Source organism: Somniosus microcephalus, chromosome 8, assembly GCF_052327205.1.
Source record: "Somniosus microcephalus isolate GS21.2 chromosome 8, FLI_Smic_1.0, whole genome shotgun sequence".
In the NCBI taxonomy this organism is placed as follows: domain Eukaryota; kingdom Metazoa; phylum Chordata; class Chondrichthyes; order Squaliformes; family Somniosidae; genus Somniosus; species Somniosus microcephalus.
In genome coordinates, this window is record NC_140994.1 from 15,161,309 (window position 1) to 15,178,231 (window position 16,923).

Consider the following 16,923-nt stretch of genomic DNA (forward strand, 5'->3'; position numbering starts at 1 on the left):
CCTTCTTATAGTGTGGCGACCAGAACTGCACACAGCATTCCAGCTGTGGCCTAACTAGCGTTTTGTACAGCTCTATCATAACCTCCCTGCTCTTATATTCTATGCCTCGGCTAATGAAGGCAAGTATCCCATATGCCTTTTTAACCACCTTATCTACCTGTCCTGCTGCCTTCGGGGATCTATGTACATGCACACCAAGGTCCCTCTGATCCTCTGTCCTTCCTAGGGTCCTACCATTCATTGTGTATTCCCTTGCCTTGTTAGTCCTCCCAAAATGCATCACCTCACACTTTTGAGGGTTAAATTCCATTTGCCGCTGTTCTGCCCATCTAACCAACCCATCTATATCGGCCTGTGGCCTGAGGCTTCCCTCCTCGCTATTTACCACTCCACCAATTTTCGTGTCATTTGCGAACTTACTGATCATACCTCCTACACTGTAAAAACAGATCTTGTAAAAATCTGTCTATCTCCATCTTAAATGTATTTAATGGTCCAGCCTCCACGGCTCTCTGGGGCAGAGAATTCCACAAATTTACGACCCTTTGAGGTAAGAAATTCCTCCTCATCTCGTTTCTAAAAGGGCGACCCTTTATTCTGAAACTATGCCCCCGAGTTACAACAGTGACTACACTTCAAAAGTGCTTCATTGGTGGCAAAGCACTTTGGAACGTCCTGAGGTTGTGGAAGGCGCCATATAAATGCAAATCGTTCAGTTTCTACTGGAAGGAAAAGCAATAGGCCAGTCAAGCAATGCTGCTCTTGTGCACCACCTAGTGGTAGATTATCGATCAGCATTACTACAAGCTGGACAGCAAAGTGCTTTCTCACCTAAGGCAATTAAAATGAGTTTCAACAAAATACACAAAGAGTTGAATGGAATTTTTGCATCTTTAATTGCTCGTTATCATCTGCTCAAAGAAGGATTAGACTCCGAGCCAAGGGTAAATTACTGAGCGAGAAAGAACTTGCATTTATAGAGCACCTCGTCACATTTCTCGGGCCATTCCGACGAGTTGCTTTTTTTGAAGTGCAGTCACGGTTGTTGTGTCGGCAAACACAGCCAATTCTGCGCACAGTAAGATCCCAGCAAATGGCGGTAAATGGGGTTGAGGTACAGATCAGCCGTGATCTAATTGAATGGCGGAGCAGGCTCGAGGGGCTGAAAGCAATGTTCCCTTTCATTGGATGTGCGGCAGCGTGGCCCATTCGAAATACCGCGCGTGCGTGGTTTTTGTCCCCCATTTAAAAGTCGGCGAGCCGGCTGCAGGGGAGCTCCAGAGCGCTGCGTGGCTGCGCAACTTAAAGGGAACATTGGCTAAAGGGCCTACTCCTGTTCTCATGTATATAGCACCCAAACATTAATTGAGAACAAACCCTTCCTGTTCTTCAAAGCCCGTTTTGAGAACGAGGAGCCCTGATGCCCACATGGGTGCCATCTGTACCACCTGCCGCCCAGTAAAAACTCCGGGCCCTGTTCGGTTGAGGCCTCCTTCGCACAGCGGAAGTGCTGAAGGTGTTACGTAGAATGACATAGTATTTACAGTATAGAAACAGGCCATTCGGCCCAACAGATTTTTTACCCCCTTCATAATCACCCTATGTGCATTGTGCAAATGATATAGTCCTATCCATGCTTGATGTGGCTGTGATGTCCTAATGGTGAGTTCTTACCTCCCCCAGGACAACTGACAATAAATTCTTCAAAATTAAAAGGTTTGCACCACACACGCACACACACACACATATATATATAGTGTCTAAAGAAAGACTTGCATTTCTATAGCGCCTTTCACGACCACCGGACGTCCCAAAGCGCTTTACAGCCAATGAAGTACTTTTTGAAGTGTAGTCACTGTTGTAATGTAGGAAACTTAGCAGCCAAATTGCGCACAGCAAGCTCCCACAAACAGCAGTGTGATAATGACCAGATAATCTGTTTTAGTGATGTTGGTTGAGGGATAAATAATAATAATAATAATAATTCAACTTTATTGTCATTGTACAATGCACAAGTACATGAACAACAAAATGTGATCTTGCAAGCTCCCATGAGTCCAGTACAAATAACATTAACATTAAACGTAAATAGCACCGTCCTGGGAGAAGCAAAGCCGCTGTGTCTGTGCGCGCCGCCATTCCATTTCCACCATTCCTCCTATCCGACAATCTTCAGCCCAACGCCCGGGCCTGCTAACCAGCCGCCCCTCCCGGGACTCCTTCCGTGACCTTCTCACCAACCGCCCCTCCTCGGGGCTCCTTCCGTGACCTTCTGCACCTGGTCTTCCCTGATGGTCACCCCTCCAGGTACTAACCAGGCCTGGCTCTAGCTTAGCTTCCAAGCCCTTGCCAGTGACCCTAGTCCCAGGAACAGGGCTAGGAGGCTGAACGTAGCTCATCACTGGCTTTGCTATCCAGTCAGATGTACTTGTAAGATGCGCTGATCCAAAATATCCACAATACCTAGACCAGGCATGCAATATGAAAGGCGACAACAATCCAGTACAATCCCTGAAATGAGCCACACTCTCCTGAAAGATTTTACCTGGGGGCCTGTGTATATATTAAAATCACTGTATGTGTCACATGCTCTATCCTAGGGATAGGAAATATATAATTTTAACTGCGTTTACACTACAACCTTTGTGTTGGTCTGCTTTACGCCAATTGTAAGGTGTGTAAATGCACCCTTATGTATTGTAATATTTAGTAAGTTAGGGGTTAACATTGGGCTGTGGTTTGTGTTAATTGGGGCTGGTGTTTCCCTCTCGATTGGACTCCCTGCAAAGCAGAGTCTACTCTTTCGGCTAATCAATTGGAAAGACAGAGTTGCATTTATATAGCGCCTTTCACAATAGATAGGTTAAGTGAGTGAGCACAAATTTGGCAGATGGAGTATAATGTGGGAAAATGTCAGGTTATCCACTTTGGTAGGAAAAATAAAAAAGCAAATTATTATTTAAATGGAGAGAGACTACATAATACTGAGGTACAGAGGGATCTGGGGTCCTCGTACATGAAACACAAAAGGTTAGCATGCAGGTACAGCAAGTAATCAGGAAGGCAAATGGAATGTTGGCCTTTATTGCGAGGGGGATGGAGTATAAAAGTAGGGAAGTCTTGTTACAACTGTACAGGGCGCTGGTGAGACCGCACCTGGAGTACTGCGTACAGTTTTGGTCTCCTTATTTAAGGAGGGATATACTTGCATTGGAGGCAGTTCAGAGAAGGTTCACGAGGTTGATTCCAGAGATGAGGGGGTTGTCTTATGAGGAAAGGTTGAGCAGGTTGGGCCTGTACTCATTGGAGTTTAGAAGAATGAGAGGGGATCTTATTGAAACATATAAGATTCTGAGGGGGCTGGACAGGGTAGATGCAGAGAGGATGTTTCCCCTCGTGGGGGAATCTAGAACTCGTGGGCATAGTTTTCGGATAAGGGGGCACCCATTTAAAACGGAGATGAGGAGGAATTTCTTCTCTCAGAGGGTGGTGAATCTTTGGAATTCTCTACCCCAGAGAGCTGTGGAGGTGGAGTCATTGAATATATTCAAAGCAGAGATAGAGAGATATTTGAGCTACAGGGGAGTTGAGGGTTCTGGGGAGCGGGCGGGAAAGTGGAGTTGAGGCCAAGATCAGATCAGCCATGATCTTACTGAATGGCGGGGCAGGCTCGAGGGGCTGAATGGCCGACTCCTGCTCCTGTTTCTTATGTTCTTATCTCAGGACGTTCCAAAGCACTTTTACAGCCAATGAAGTACTTTAAAAAAGAATACAGTCACTGTTGTAATGTAGGAAACACGGCAGCCAATTTGCACACAGCTCGTAATTTAACCCTTGAAGTCCAGGTATCATTCTGGTAAATCATAGGATTACATAGGATGTATGGCACAGAAACAGGCCATTCGGCCCAACCAGTCCATGCCGGCATTTATGCTCCACCCGAGCCTCCTCCCGTCTTTCATCATCTAACTCTATCAGCATAACCCTCTATTTCCTTCTCCTTCATACGCTTGTCCAGCCTCCCCTTAAATGCATCTATACTATTCACTTCAACTACTCCCTGTGGTAGCGAGTTCCACATTCTCACCACTCTCTGGGTAAAGAAGCTCCCTCTGAATTCCCTATTGGATTTCTTGGTGACTATCTTATATTGATGGCCTCCAGTTATGCTCTTCCCCACAAGTGGAAACATTCTCTCTGTATCCACTCTATCAAAACCTTTCATAATTTTACCTCTATTAGGTCACCCCTCAGCCTTCTTTTTTCAAGAGAAAAGAGACCCAGCCTGTTCATCATTTCCTGATATGTATACCCTCGCATTTCTGGTATCATCCTTGCAAATGTTCTCTGCACCCTCTCCAGTGCTTCTATATCCTTTTTATAATATGGCGACCAGAACTGTACACAGTACTCCAAGTGTGGTCTAACCAAGGTTCGATACAGGTTTCGCGTAACTTCCCTACTTCTCAATTCTATCCCATTAAAAATAAACCCTAGTGCTTGGTTTGCTTATTTTCTAGCCTTGTCGGCCTGTTAATCTATGCTGCACCCAGGCCAAGGCCAATTTATCCTGCCTGAGGTGGGGTTGCTCTATCAATGCCAGTTGTTGGTGGGAGCAAAGGGAAGACAAGTTGTTGTTGTAGAATAAAGACAGAAAATGCTGGAAATGCTCAGCCAGTCGGGCAGCATCTGTGGAGAGAGAAACAGAGTTAACGTTTCAGTTCGATGACCCTTCGTCAGAACTGGAAAAAGCTGGAGATGGAACAGGTTTTTAAGCAAGTGTAGGGGCGGGGAAAGGGGGGAGGGGAGGAAAGAACAAAAGGGAAGGTCTGTGATAGGGTGGAAGGTAGGAGAGATTAAGAGACATTAAGAGAGATTAAGAGATGGTGCAAGGCAAAAGGAGATGGTAATGGGACAAGTTAAGAAACAAAAGGTGGCTCTAGATGAAGTGTAAATGGCACTGGCAGAATGAAAGACAGCTGCCATGTGGGAGAGAGAAAAATAAATAAATAAATTTAAAAAAAAGGATAAGGGCAGAGGTTATGGTCTGAAATTGTTGAACTCTATGTTGAGTCCAGAAGGCTGTAAAGTGCCTTCACCGAAGCGTACAAGAGCATGGGCCTTACACTAAACATCCGTAAGACAAAGGTCCTCTACCAACCTACCCCCACCACACAGTACTGCCCCCCGATTATCAAAATCCACGACAAGGCCTTGGACAACGTAGACCACTTTCCATACCTCGGGAGCCTACTGTCAACAAGGGCAGACGTCGACGACGAAGTCCAACACCGCCTTCAGTGTGCCAGTGCAGCCTTCGGTCGCCTGAGGAAGAGAGTGTTTGAAGACCAGGACCTCAAACCCGGCACTAAGCTCATGGTCTACAGAGCAGCAGTGATACCCGCCCTGCTGTATGCCTCAGAGACATGGACCATGTACAGCAGGCACCTCAAAGCACTGGAGAAGTACCACCAATGCTGCCTCCGCAAGATCCTGCAAATCCATTGGCAGGATAGGCGCACCAACGTCAGTGTTCTCGCTCAGGCCAACATTGAAGCTTTGACCACGCTCAATCAGCTCCGATGGACGGGTCACATTGTCCGCATGCCCAATACGAGACTCCCAAAACAAGCACTCTACTCGGAGCTCCGGCACGGCAAGAGAGCCCCAGGTGGGCAGAGGAAACGCTTCAAGGACACCCTCAAGGTCTCCTTGGAAAAATTGCAACATCCCCACTGACACCTGGGAATCCCTGGCCTAAGACTGCACAAAGTGGAGGAGAAGCATCCGGGAAGGCGCCGAACACCTCGAGCCTCTTCGCCTGGAGCAAGCGGAAGCCAAGCGCAGGCAGCGCAAGGAGCGCACGTCAACCCAAGCACCCCACCCACCCGCCCGTTCAACCACCGTCTGCCCCCCCTGTGACAGAGACTGTAGGTCCCGCGTTGGACTCATCAGTCACCTGAGAACTCATTTTTAATGTGGAAGCAAGTCATCCTCGGTTCCGAGGGACTGCCTAAGAAGAAGAAAGTGCCTAATTGAAAGATGAGGTGCTGTTCCTCGAGCTCAGGACGAGCTTCATTGAAACAGTGTGAGGCCGAGGACAGAGAGGTCTGAGTGGGAGTGGGAGTGGAGCGGAGAATTAAAGTGACTGGAAGCTCCGAGTCACCTTTACTGACTGATTCTGCCGGTGCCAGTTGAGATTGGCTGAAAATCACAGCGCCTGGCGGGCGCTTACGGGAGCCGCGTGAAGCCGCGCCCCCTGCGACGTCAGCTAACCAATCAGGTGGCAGGTGGGGGCGGCTCTGCCGCGTGGATTGGTGGCCAGAGCTGTCGATCAAGGGGTGGGGGGGGTGGGACGTCAAAATGGCCGCACTGATTGGCGGAGGGGGCTGTCGGTCAGGCTGGGTTGCGCGTGGCTGAAGGTCACCACGCGCGGCGGAGGTTGTTCGCTCTCCGTCAGCGGCTGGACATCACCTGAGCCGCGGCGAAGGCCCCGCCCACTAGGACATGGGCAACCAATCAGGCGGGGGCTGAGGGGCGGCTGGGCCGCGCTAATTGGCGGAGAAGGCTGTCTGTTTAAGGGGGACCTACGTCACAATGAGCGGCATCAGGCTGCGGTGAGATTGGCTGAAGGTCACAGCGCGCGGAGCGGCGCAGCTCGGTTCGGTGGTTGCTCGTTCTCACTCAGCGGCCGGACCGTCAGCTCACCTCACCTCAGCTCAGCTCAGTGGCCATGGCCTGCGTCTCCTCGCTCTTTGCCGCCGTGCCGCTGGCCGTGCCCGTGGCCGTCTTCAAGCTGACGGCCGACTTCAGGGAGGACCCGCACCCCAAGAAGGTCAACTTGGGAGTCGGAGGTAAGGATCGGCCAGGGCGGCCCCCCCTCCCCTTCCCTTCCCCCGGGGGTCTCGGCTCACAGGCGCGGGTTGACGGGTGGGATTGGGGTCCGGTTCCCTCCCATTGCATCCCAGGCTGATCCCGGTCGCAGGCATTATAGATCAGCGGCGTAACTCCGGTTTGGGACCGGTGTCTGAACCCTGGGGAACGCTGATTGAACCCTGATGAGCAATGTCTGACCCCCCCCCCCCCCCCCCCCCCGAACCCTGATGGGCAGCGTCTGACCCCCGATGGGCAGCGTCTGACCCCCGATGGGCAGCGTCTGACCCCCGATGGGCAGCGTCTGACCCCCGATGGGCAGCGTCTGACCCCCGATGGGCAGCGTCTGACCCCCGATGGGCAGCGTCTGACCCCCGATGGGCAGCGTCTGACCCCCGATGGGCAGCGTCTGACCCCCGATGGGCAGCGTCTGAACCCCCGATGGGCAGCGCCTGACCCCCCGATGGGCAGCGCCTGACCCCCCGATGGGCAGCGCCTGACCCCCCGATGGGCAGCGCCTGACCCCCCGATGGGCAGCGCCTGACCCCCCGATGGGCAGCGCCTGACCCCCCGATGGGCAGCGCCTGACCCCCCGATGGGCAGCGCCTGACCCCTGAACCCCGATGAGCAGCGCCTGAACCCCGATGAGCAGCGTCTGAGCCCAGAGGAACCGTGCGTGGCCCCAGAACCCCCGGGGTGGGGAGTGAACAGTGTTTGACCCCCTCCCCCTTGGCTATGTCTGGAGGGTGTTTCGAGTTGTCCTGGGCTTGTGGCATTTGTGATTGGAGCAATTTTAAGTAATAGAATAAAAGCTGTCCATTGGGACAGCATTAACATAATTGTACTTAAGCTAATTCTGCTGACTTATTGGTGCCAATAAAAGCGAAATAAGCAACACTGCTTATTCTAACTGACTCCCTTGATTCTTATGAAATATCACTCCAAACCTATAGTGAATTTGCCACAGTTAGATGTTGGCAGTCACGTGACTCCAAGTCCGCTGACCTTGGGCTTTTCATGATAGCTGCTGATTGCAAAGACTATTCAAAATGAAATAACGTCCCTAGGTTTTATCAGAACAAACAAAAACTAATCAAAGGTGCATATGTGGTCACAGAGGGACTTTCTAGACAACAAAAGTAACTGCAAACTGTTGCCACCTAGACTTATTTGTGACTTGGGTATCTTGACAGATTCAGATCTGCCTTTGTGTTAATCTACCACATTCTGTGCTGTATTTGTTCTCAATGTGACTGTAGAATTTCTAATTAACTGTCAATATGCTTGATAAATTTGCAGTAATTCTGGCTATACCAGTTTCATATCCTATTTATTGCAATGATGAAGGCAGTATTGCAACATGTGCTGGTCCCTGTGATGCTGATCCATTTGAACAGTGGGTGAATTTGGCAACACATTGTCATGATTGCAGAAGCGTAGTTACCGACCACACCGACCATGTTTCCCGTCATTCTGGCCACGCAGCTTCCCTGATGTCAGGGGAGAAGGCCTGTGTAATCCAGCAGTGTGGAAATCACATTGTCGGGCTGTCACGTAGGCTGGGAGCTCAGCATGCCAGTGGCCAAAATCAAAATGGCAGACCTGACGCCACCTGAGTGTAGGTTGCAGTGATAAGTACGGATGGGGGAGTGCCATTCGGCCCATCTTTACCGTCCTATAGAAACCAAATGCCCCCCGACTCCCATTGCAGCACTTAATTGCCTCTTGGATGAACCCATAGTGTTTGGCCTCTGAAATTTCTTGTGTGAAGACTAATACTGGCTTTGAATTTGCCTGTGTACCCAAGCCCCTTGTCCTTTAGCCATGGTTTAACTTGAAGCAATGTCTGAAGGGTAAAAGGGGCATTCGTCAATACTGATCGCCCCTGACTGGTGTGAAGTGCATAAAACAGGTTATATGTTAAGTCAACCTAAGCACCCCACCCACCCGCCCCTTCAACCACCATCTGCCCCACCTGTGACAGACTGCAGGTCCCGCATTGGACTCATCAGTCACCTGAGAACTAATTTTTAGTGTGGAAGTAAGTCATCCTCGGTTCCGAGGGACTGCCTAAGAAGAGGAAGCTATGTTGCAAGTCTATAAAGGAATCATTTTCAAACGGTGATAATTCTTGCCTCCATTGGCATTGCGGCACCCAAGTTTAGCAGCAAGTGCCGTATTAAAAGCTTGTTCTGCTTTCCTTCAGTACTGAAATTTGTGGCTTCTATTTTGCTGCATTGTTCAGCAATTGGAGGTATAAGCAGAATACCTCCTGCTACCCATGCATCCAGCCAGGCCATTTGTGTCTACTGATACAGTTAGTACAGGATGATTGACATTTTTTTTCTATCACTTTTGACTTTATTTGTCAGCGTGCTAGTGGATTTTTCTTTCTTTCTGTAGAACCCAGTGCCTGTTTAGATTTACTCGCTGAATGCAAGTCATAGAAAGAAAGAATGCCTTTCACAACCACCGGATGTCCCAAAGTGCTTTACAGCCAATGACATACTTTTTTTTTGAAGTGTAGTCACTGTTGTAATATATAACAGTATGAAAACGTGCAGCCAATTTGTGCAGAGCAAGCTCCCACAAACAGCAATGTTATAATGACCAGATAATCTGTTTCAGTGATTTTGATTGAGGGATAAATATTGGCCAGGACACCCGGGAGAACTCCTGTTCTTCTTTGAAGTAGTGTGATAGGATCTTTTACGTCCACTTGAGGGGGCAGACGGGGTCTCAGTTTAACGTCTCATCGGAAAGACAGCACCTCCAACAGTGTAGCACTCCCTCAGCACTGCACTGGAGTGTCAGCCTAGATTTTGTGCTCAAGTCTCTGGAGTGGGACTTGAACCCACAACCTTCTGACTCGGAGGGGAGGGTGCTGCCCACTGAGCCACAGCTGACACTTAGTAGCAGATAGTAGAATGCAGCTGTCCTGATACTGAGAGTGGCAACTGTGCTCTTTGAGAAGCTGCCTTTAATTGCTAATTATAATTTGGGAACTAATCTGCTGATGTTGAGGAGGGGTGGTGTGTGGATGGGTGTCTAGTTTCCTGGCACTCTACATTGCACGCAAAAAAGTTACAAGGCATGACTACCAGAAGAATAACTGAATTTATTGTACCTGTGAAATGAGGGTCTGAATGCAGACATTAGGCGGTTGATTTTTGACTGCCTTTGCCTGCTGTTAATGGGGCAGTAATGGCCTCTAAATGGTGTCGGTAGCCTTACCGCCCTGTTAACACTGGCGATGCGACTGCCGCCATTTTAAAAGGGGCCGACCGCCAGATGCGCGAAGCGGCTGCTGGTTTCAGGTGATGGGCCTCTTTTAATATGGAAACCAGGGTCCTATGACGTAAATAGGATCCCCATCGCCATTCTAGGGTGGAACAGATCGGGGCCTGCGCAGTGCAAACTCTGACCACTTGTATGGGTGATAGAACCGAAGAGGCTTATTTATGTGGGCCCCGGAGGAGCATTGTCCAGGACCTACACAAATAATCTGGGCCACTGCCGCCCCGGAACCCCCACCCTCTGAGTTCGTGACCACCCATTTGTGAGCTGGCTGCGTGGCCACGCAGCTTAAAGGGAACATTGTTTGGTACAACTGAGTGGCTTACAGTTAAAAGTCTACTACCATGTTGGCGCACTGCTGGAGTCACATATAAGCCTTTTCCTTTTTCTCTCTCCCACACGGCAGCTGTCTCTCACTCTGCCAGCGCATTTCACGCTTCATCTCGAGCCATCCTTTGTCTCTTTACCTGTCCTATTACCATCTCGTCTCGCCTTGAATATCTCTTAATGTCTCCTCACCTCTCAGACCTTCCCTTTTTGTTCTTTTATCCCCTCCCCCATTTCCCAGCCCCCAAACCGGCCTTTTAATCCGTTTCATTTCCTGCTTTTTTTCAGTTCTGTAGAAGGGTTTCGACCTGAAACGTTAACTCTGTTTCTCTCTCCACGGATGTTGCCTGGCCTGCTGAGTTTTTCCAGCGTTTTCTGTTGTTGTTCCGGGTAAGGACTGCAGGTTTCCTTCCCTAAAGGATATTTCCGACAATCCGACAGCTTCATGGCTCACTTACTGATGCAAGCTTTTTTAAATTAAAAAAAAAAACCACTGAATTCAAATCCTTCAAATGCCACGGCGGGATTTGAACACACGTTCACTGGATTATAAATCTATGCCTTTGGATTGCTAGTCCAGTAATATAACCAGTACACTACAGTACTTTTACTAAAGTATCCCCCTGCTGGTTAATCTCTTCTGCACCGTCTCCTTGACCTTGACATTCTTCCTAAGGTAGGGTTCCCAAAACTGGACACAAATCATAGAATCGTAGAATGGTTACAGCACGGAAGAAGGCCATTCAGCCTGTCAAGCCCGTGCTGACTCTGTTAGTCCCACTCACCTGCCCTTACCCTGTAGCCCTGCAAAATGTTTTCCTTCAGATACTTATCCCACCTCCCTTTTGAAAGATAAGATTGAGTCTGCATCAGCCACATTTTCAGGCAGTGCATTCCAGATCTTAACCACTCGCTGCGTAAATTTTTTTTTTCTTACGTCGCCTTTGATTCTTTGCCAATCACCTTAATTCTGTGTCCTCTGGTTCTCGACCCTTCTGCCAGTGTTCTAGCTGTGTGTCTTAAATAATTTGTATAGGTTTGCTTTTGTACCGTGTTTCCCTATTTCTAAAAGCCCAGGATTGTAAAGAGGACCTTGTTTTTGCTGCTGTTACGATAGGTTTAAAAAATTATCCGTCAATATTGGTAGCACAGAAATGCCTCTTGCCACTAAGGTGCCTTCTGTGTCTTTGCAGTAACGTCTTTGCTAATGTGTCTTTGTGGTTGGAGTTTGTGGGAGTGCCTTCGTTCCATTTTTAACACATTGCGTAGCAGGTTCTTGTAACCGATTCACGTGGTTTGAAATTGCCATATCCTGTTTCATTTCATTGCATGCTACAAGAGAATAGCATGCACACCTGTCGCCGTTTAGATGCAAATATTCTGGAAGCTGGTTTACTCGCATGTGCTGCAGTTGAGATGCCCTTGGCAAGGGTGGGTGCGTGCCTGCTCCTGATTGCTAGCTGGAAAGTGTATCTGTGTAATGTCAGGTGAAGGCAGGACTGGGCTTGACTGTAATGCCTTCCACAGTCAAATAGCCTACAGCTACACTCTCAGCTTGCACATCGACAGTGGCCATTGGATTGAGGCATTGGAGAGCTGGAGGCATCTATAGGCAAGGTGGGGTTCAATATTCACATCTATTCTCAGATTTCAGTAATTTGGGAGGGGGGAAACATAGCAACATAGAAGATAGGAGTAGGCCATTCGGCCCCTCGAGCCTGCTCCGCCATTTAATGAGATCATGGCTGATCATCCAAATTCAATACCCTGTCCCTGCTTTCTCCCCATACCCCTTGATCCCTTTAGCCTGAAGAAATATATCCAACTCCTTCTTGAATATATTTAATGAATTGGCCTCTACAGCCTTCTGTGGTAGAGGATTCCACAGGTTCACCACTCTCTGGGTGAAGAAATTCCTCCTCATTTCTGTCCTAAATGGCTTACCCCTTATCTTTAGACTGTGACCCCTGGTTCTGGACTCCCCCGCCATCGGGAACATCCTTCCTGCATCTAGTCCATTTTGTTTCTGCTTGATATTTACATGACTTTTTACTTATTCGTTCACGGGGATGTGGGCGTCACTGGCAAGGCCAGCATTTATTGCCCATCCCTAATTGCCCTCGAGGGTGGTGGTGAGCCGCCTTCTTGAACCGCTGCAGTCCGTGCGGTGAAGGCACTCCCTCAGTGCTGTTAGGGAGGGAGTTCCAGGATTTTGACCCAGCGACGATGAAAGAACGGCCGATATATTTCCAAGTCAGGATGGTGTGTGACTTGGAGGTGGTGGTGTTCCCATGCGCCTGCTGCCCTTGTCCTTCTAGGTGGTAGAGGTCGCGGGTTTGGGAGGTGCTGCCGAAGAAGCCTTGGCGAGTTGCTGCGGTGAATCTTGTAGATGGTACACACTGCAGCCACGGTGCGCCGGTGGTGGAGAGAGTGAATGTTTAAGGTGGTGGATCGAGTGACAACCAAGCGGGCTGGTTTGTCATGGAAGGTGTTGAGCTTCTTGAGTGTTGTTGGTGAATGATGTTCAATCTGTGCAAAGATGTTCATCACTTTAACTGTCTAGGTGATTGACCAAGAGTGTCAAAGGACGAACCAAACAGCTGCCAGTTTGTGAAGCCAAAACCCCTTCGATTGCTGGCCATGTGGCGAGGATTTAAAATGACAGGATATTGCACCGTGCAATATGATGTGAGCCGAGTAGAACAGTGAAGCACCACATCCAGTAACGGCCAGGATTTCATTGGTCCCTGTTGTTTTAAACCGTCTTCTGTTTTTCACTTGACTAGTAATGAATTCAATCTTCTGTATTCCCTTTAATTTTTTTTGGGTGCGCGGCCCCTTTAAAGGACCGGGCAGCCCATTCAAAATACTGTGCATGCGCGGATTTTCCTAATTAAAAGCCGGTGAGCTGGCTGCGCAGGAGCTGCAGAGCGCTGCACAGCCGCGCAGCTTAAAGGGAACATTGGTTATAATCACTGTTTTAAAGTAGAAAAAAATCTAAAGGTGGAGTATAATTTCTTCAGAGTATAATAATTTACAAAGCAGAGTTATGACAGCAGATTTGAATGCTCAATTCTTTTAGGTTTCTCTCTTCAACTTAAAAGCTTTTTTTATACACTGATTCTCTATCAAATTGGAAATGACCTTGCCTTATATGGTAGTCTCTGGTCAATGCACGGTCCTTAAGCCGATTCTTACGCACACAAGTTTACATTTCTCTATAACATATGTACATCAACAATCTTTTTCAATGTACATCAACATCCTTTTGCGTAAGTTGCAATGTGCTTGTTGAACATCCTATTGGCAGGAATCACAGTTTCAGCCCCATGGTCCTGAAACTGGTCACTTGAACAAACTAACTTGCTAAGTGATCTCTTGCTCTTCAATGATGCCAATCACTTTTGTTCTCCATTGACTGAGCGAAACATCAGCAGCCGAATCAGCCGAGTTCGATGTACCAACCATCTCCACTTCCCTCCTTGTGACCCAAGTTGTGTTCCGCTCATTCACTCATCTCCACTATTTAAAAATTAACACATTCTACCAGTTTTCTCCGATGGCCTAGTGGATAAAGGCAAGGGGTGCTGTAGTACTAAAACTAGATCAGAAGGTTCGAGGTTTGACTCTCAGCCCGTGCCGAGCTAGCAGTAAGTGTGGTGCAGTTGATCTCGGCCAGGTTGGGTGGTGCACGTTTTGTGGTGAGGACAGGACTAGGCTCAGCTGTGACGCTTTCCATGGTCAAATCGCTTGTTGACTTTTTTTTTTGCTCTCTTCCCTCCCTCACATATGAAGTTTGGCTATCTGAGGTACCGGCTTGCAGCTGTGGAACCGTACCCCAGCATGGGTCCACACCTTCAATAAAGGAGAGGAGCAAACCGGGAGGGTGGAAGAGAACACAACCATTTCACTTTACTGACCAACCAATGCTTGAAACTGAAAGTGTCAGCTGTGGCCCAGTTGTCCAGTTCTGGCTGGGCTATGTATAGACTGTCCGTGGACACGATAAGAAGAAGTTGGTAGCACTCGTACCTCTGAGTCAGAAAGTTGTGGGTTTAAGTCCCACTCCCGAGACTTTGAGCACAAAAATCTAGGCTGATGCTCCCAGTGCAGTGCTGAGGGAGAGCTGCACTCTGAGGTGCCGTCTTTCAGATCAGACGTTAAACCGAGGCCTTGTCTGCCCTCTCGGGTGGACGTAAAAGATCCCATGCCACTATTTGAAGGAGGCGAAGGGGAGTTATCCCCGGTGGCCTGGCCAATATTTATCCTTCGTCCAACTAAAAAAAGAAACAATTTTTAAAAAAAATTATCCGGTCATTGCTTCCTAAACGACCAGCGTATTCACGTTGGTGTTAACGTCAACACAAGCTCACTGCTCTATCCTCTCGCGTGCAAGAAGTGTGTCTCGTACCACTTGCACTGTAAAGTGCGTTAGACAACAGCTTAGTGTATTATGTTTTTTTTACTGTGAATTATTGCCTTCTATCTGTTATTTATCCTTTAGCCGCGACATTTAAGGTTTGATATTTTAACGCCAAAAATCAAGCTGCTCCTGTATACAACAAGAAGTTGCATTTACATTGCACTAACTATTAACATAGTAAAATGTCCCAAGGTGTTTCACAGGAGCGTAGTCAGACATAAATTAACACATGAGATGGTGGGACAGGTGAGCAAAAGCTTGGGATTTCCAGAGCTTGGGGCCTCGGCAGCTGAAGGCACGGCCGACAATGGTGGAGCAAAGAAAATCAGGGATGCGCAAGATGCCAGAATTGGTTTTAAAATTGAGGTGTTGCTGGACCGGGAGTCAATGTAGGTCAGTGAGCACAGGGATTTATTACAGAATCTTTTCCCATTACTAGATAAAACTGGTAAAACTAGCAAAAGATGTTCAGTAATTGCAGCACATGGATTTTTCACAAGGGAGTGCTTGCAAAGATTTAGGGTGGAATTGTGCTATAATATTAGCATACAATGGCTTAAATGTGTGTGTGCATAATTCCTTTGCTACTTTGACTGGCTCAACAGAATAACAGTGATACAGAGCTATTTCATGGTTGGGGGGAATATAACCCAAATTCTCCCACCGCCCCAAACACCTTGGTTCTCAACTATGTGGAGCATACAAGATTGACGGGCATGAAAAGACTAGCTCGTCCATCAAGTATGCCTCACACTCATGATGGCTGGAACCAAGCATTTCTGCCCCCCCCCCCCCCCCCCCCCCCTTGCAGCCATGTCATTTCCTAGGAGAGGCAAAAAAACCAGGGCCAATGGTGGGGGGGGGGGGGGGGGGGAATACACTGGAAAATTCCTCTCTGATCCTCTCAGGCGAACGAAACCAGTCCAAAGTGTGTTCTCTCATTCTCTCTCCGCCTCGCGCGCTCATTCTCGCTCCGACTCTCGCTCTCATTCTCCGCCTCGCTCTCTCTCGCCGCCCCTCTCGCTCTGAGGAGAGGAGTAGTTGATCTGGTGCTCTAGCACCGTGGCATCTGGTCCACAACATTAAAAAAGGCAGATTCTACAACCCCGCCAGCTTACAGTAATTCTCCAATTGCTGTTACTTGAAGCAGCTCTATCGTATAAAAGGATTTCAGCTTCTGATACAGTGACAGCACTCCATCATTAGTGGTACAATGAGCCATGCTATTCCACAAAGTTCGTCTCTCTGAATTAGGTATAACTTAATCCTAAAATAAAATAGAATTACTGGCATTGCTTTCTTGAAATGATATCTTAAAAATACTGAGTAGAAAGCAGCATTCTGTCTCGGAAGGCCTTGAAAAATCATGTCAATGGGAAAACCATTTTTAAAAGTTGGCAACATTTACCTGCAATATCTGTAGGTGGTGCATGATTGGCACTTGCAGTGTTAAATATCTGTTGTATAGGTGTAAAGCCCATCACTGTATTGTATTCTGATCTTGAGTCAGATTGCAATTCCAGCACAAAGCCACTGGATGGCAGTGCAGGAATATGGTGGCCCTTACCAGAGGGTCCTAATGTGAGGGTTTTTTCAAGTGAAGTTTAAATAAGCCCAAAGTAAAGCCTCACTCCGCAGTGGGCAGGCCCAATGCCACAGCATGCTTCAACACCTGTGCAGTTGCCTGTGGCGTGTAAATGGTGTCCCTTGGATCATTCCTCACCTCCCCTCCTGCTGGGAGATTTTTCCACTTGTTCTCCCAATCTTGCTGTGACGTCTACTGTGATGCTGTTAATGCTTGTGCTCCAAACTCCCAAGTCCTGAAAAGATTCCTCAGCTGTCTGACCCTTTTTCCCTTACCCCCAAACAGGCTGCATTGGACCCCCTTCACTGATAAATATACAGTCCATTGATCACCTCTATCCCCCTCACTGGCCCCGCCTGTCTTTTTTTTTTTCTCCCCTCCCTCTCGATTTCTCCCTTCATCTCTATCATAACTGTCA

General features: G+C 48.2%; 1 protein-coding gene across 1 annotated transcript in view; it reads left to right on the forward strand.

Annotated features, from left to right (window-relative positions):
* The first annotated feature begins 6,590 nt into the window (after nucleotides 1–6,590).
* The window catches only part of got1 (glutamic-oxaloacetic transaminase 1, soluble), a 78,950-nt gene continuing 68,617 nt past the window's right edge, over nucleotides 6,591–16,923 (forward strand). The window contains exon 1 of the mRNA XM_085994279.1: nucleotides 6,591–6,854. Within this exon, the coding sequence (XP_085850405.1) occupies nucleotides 6,734–6,854 (121 nt within the window). The 5' untranslated portion in view covers nucleotides 6,591–6,733. The remainder of the gene's footprint in view (nucleotides 6,855–16,923) is intronic.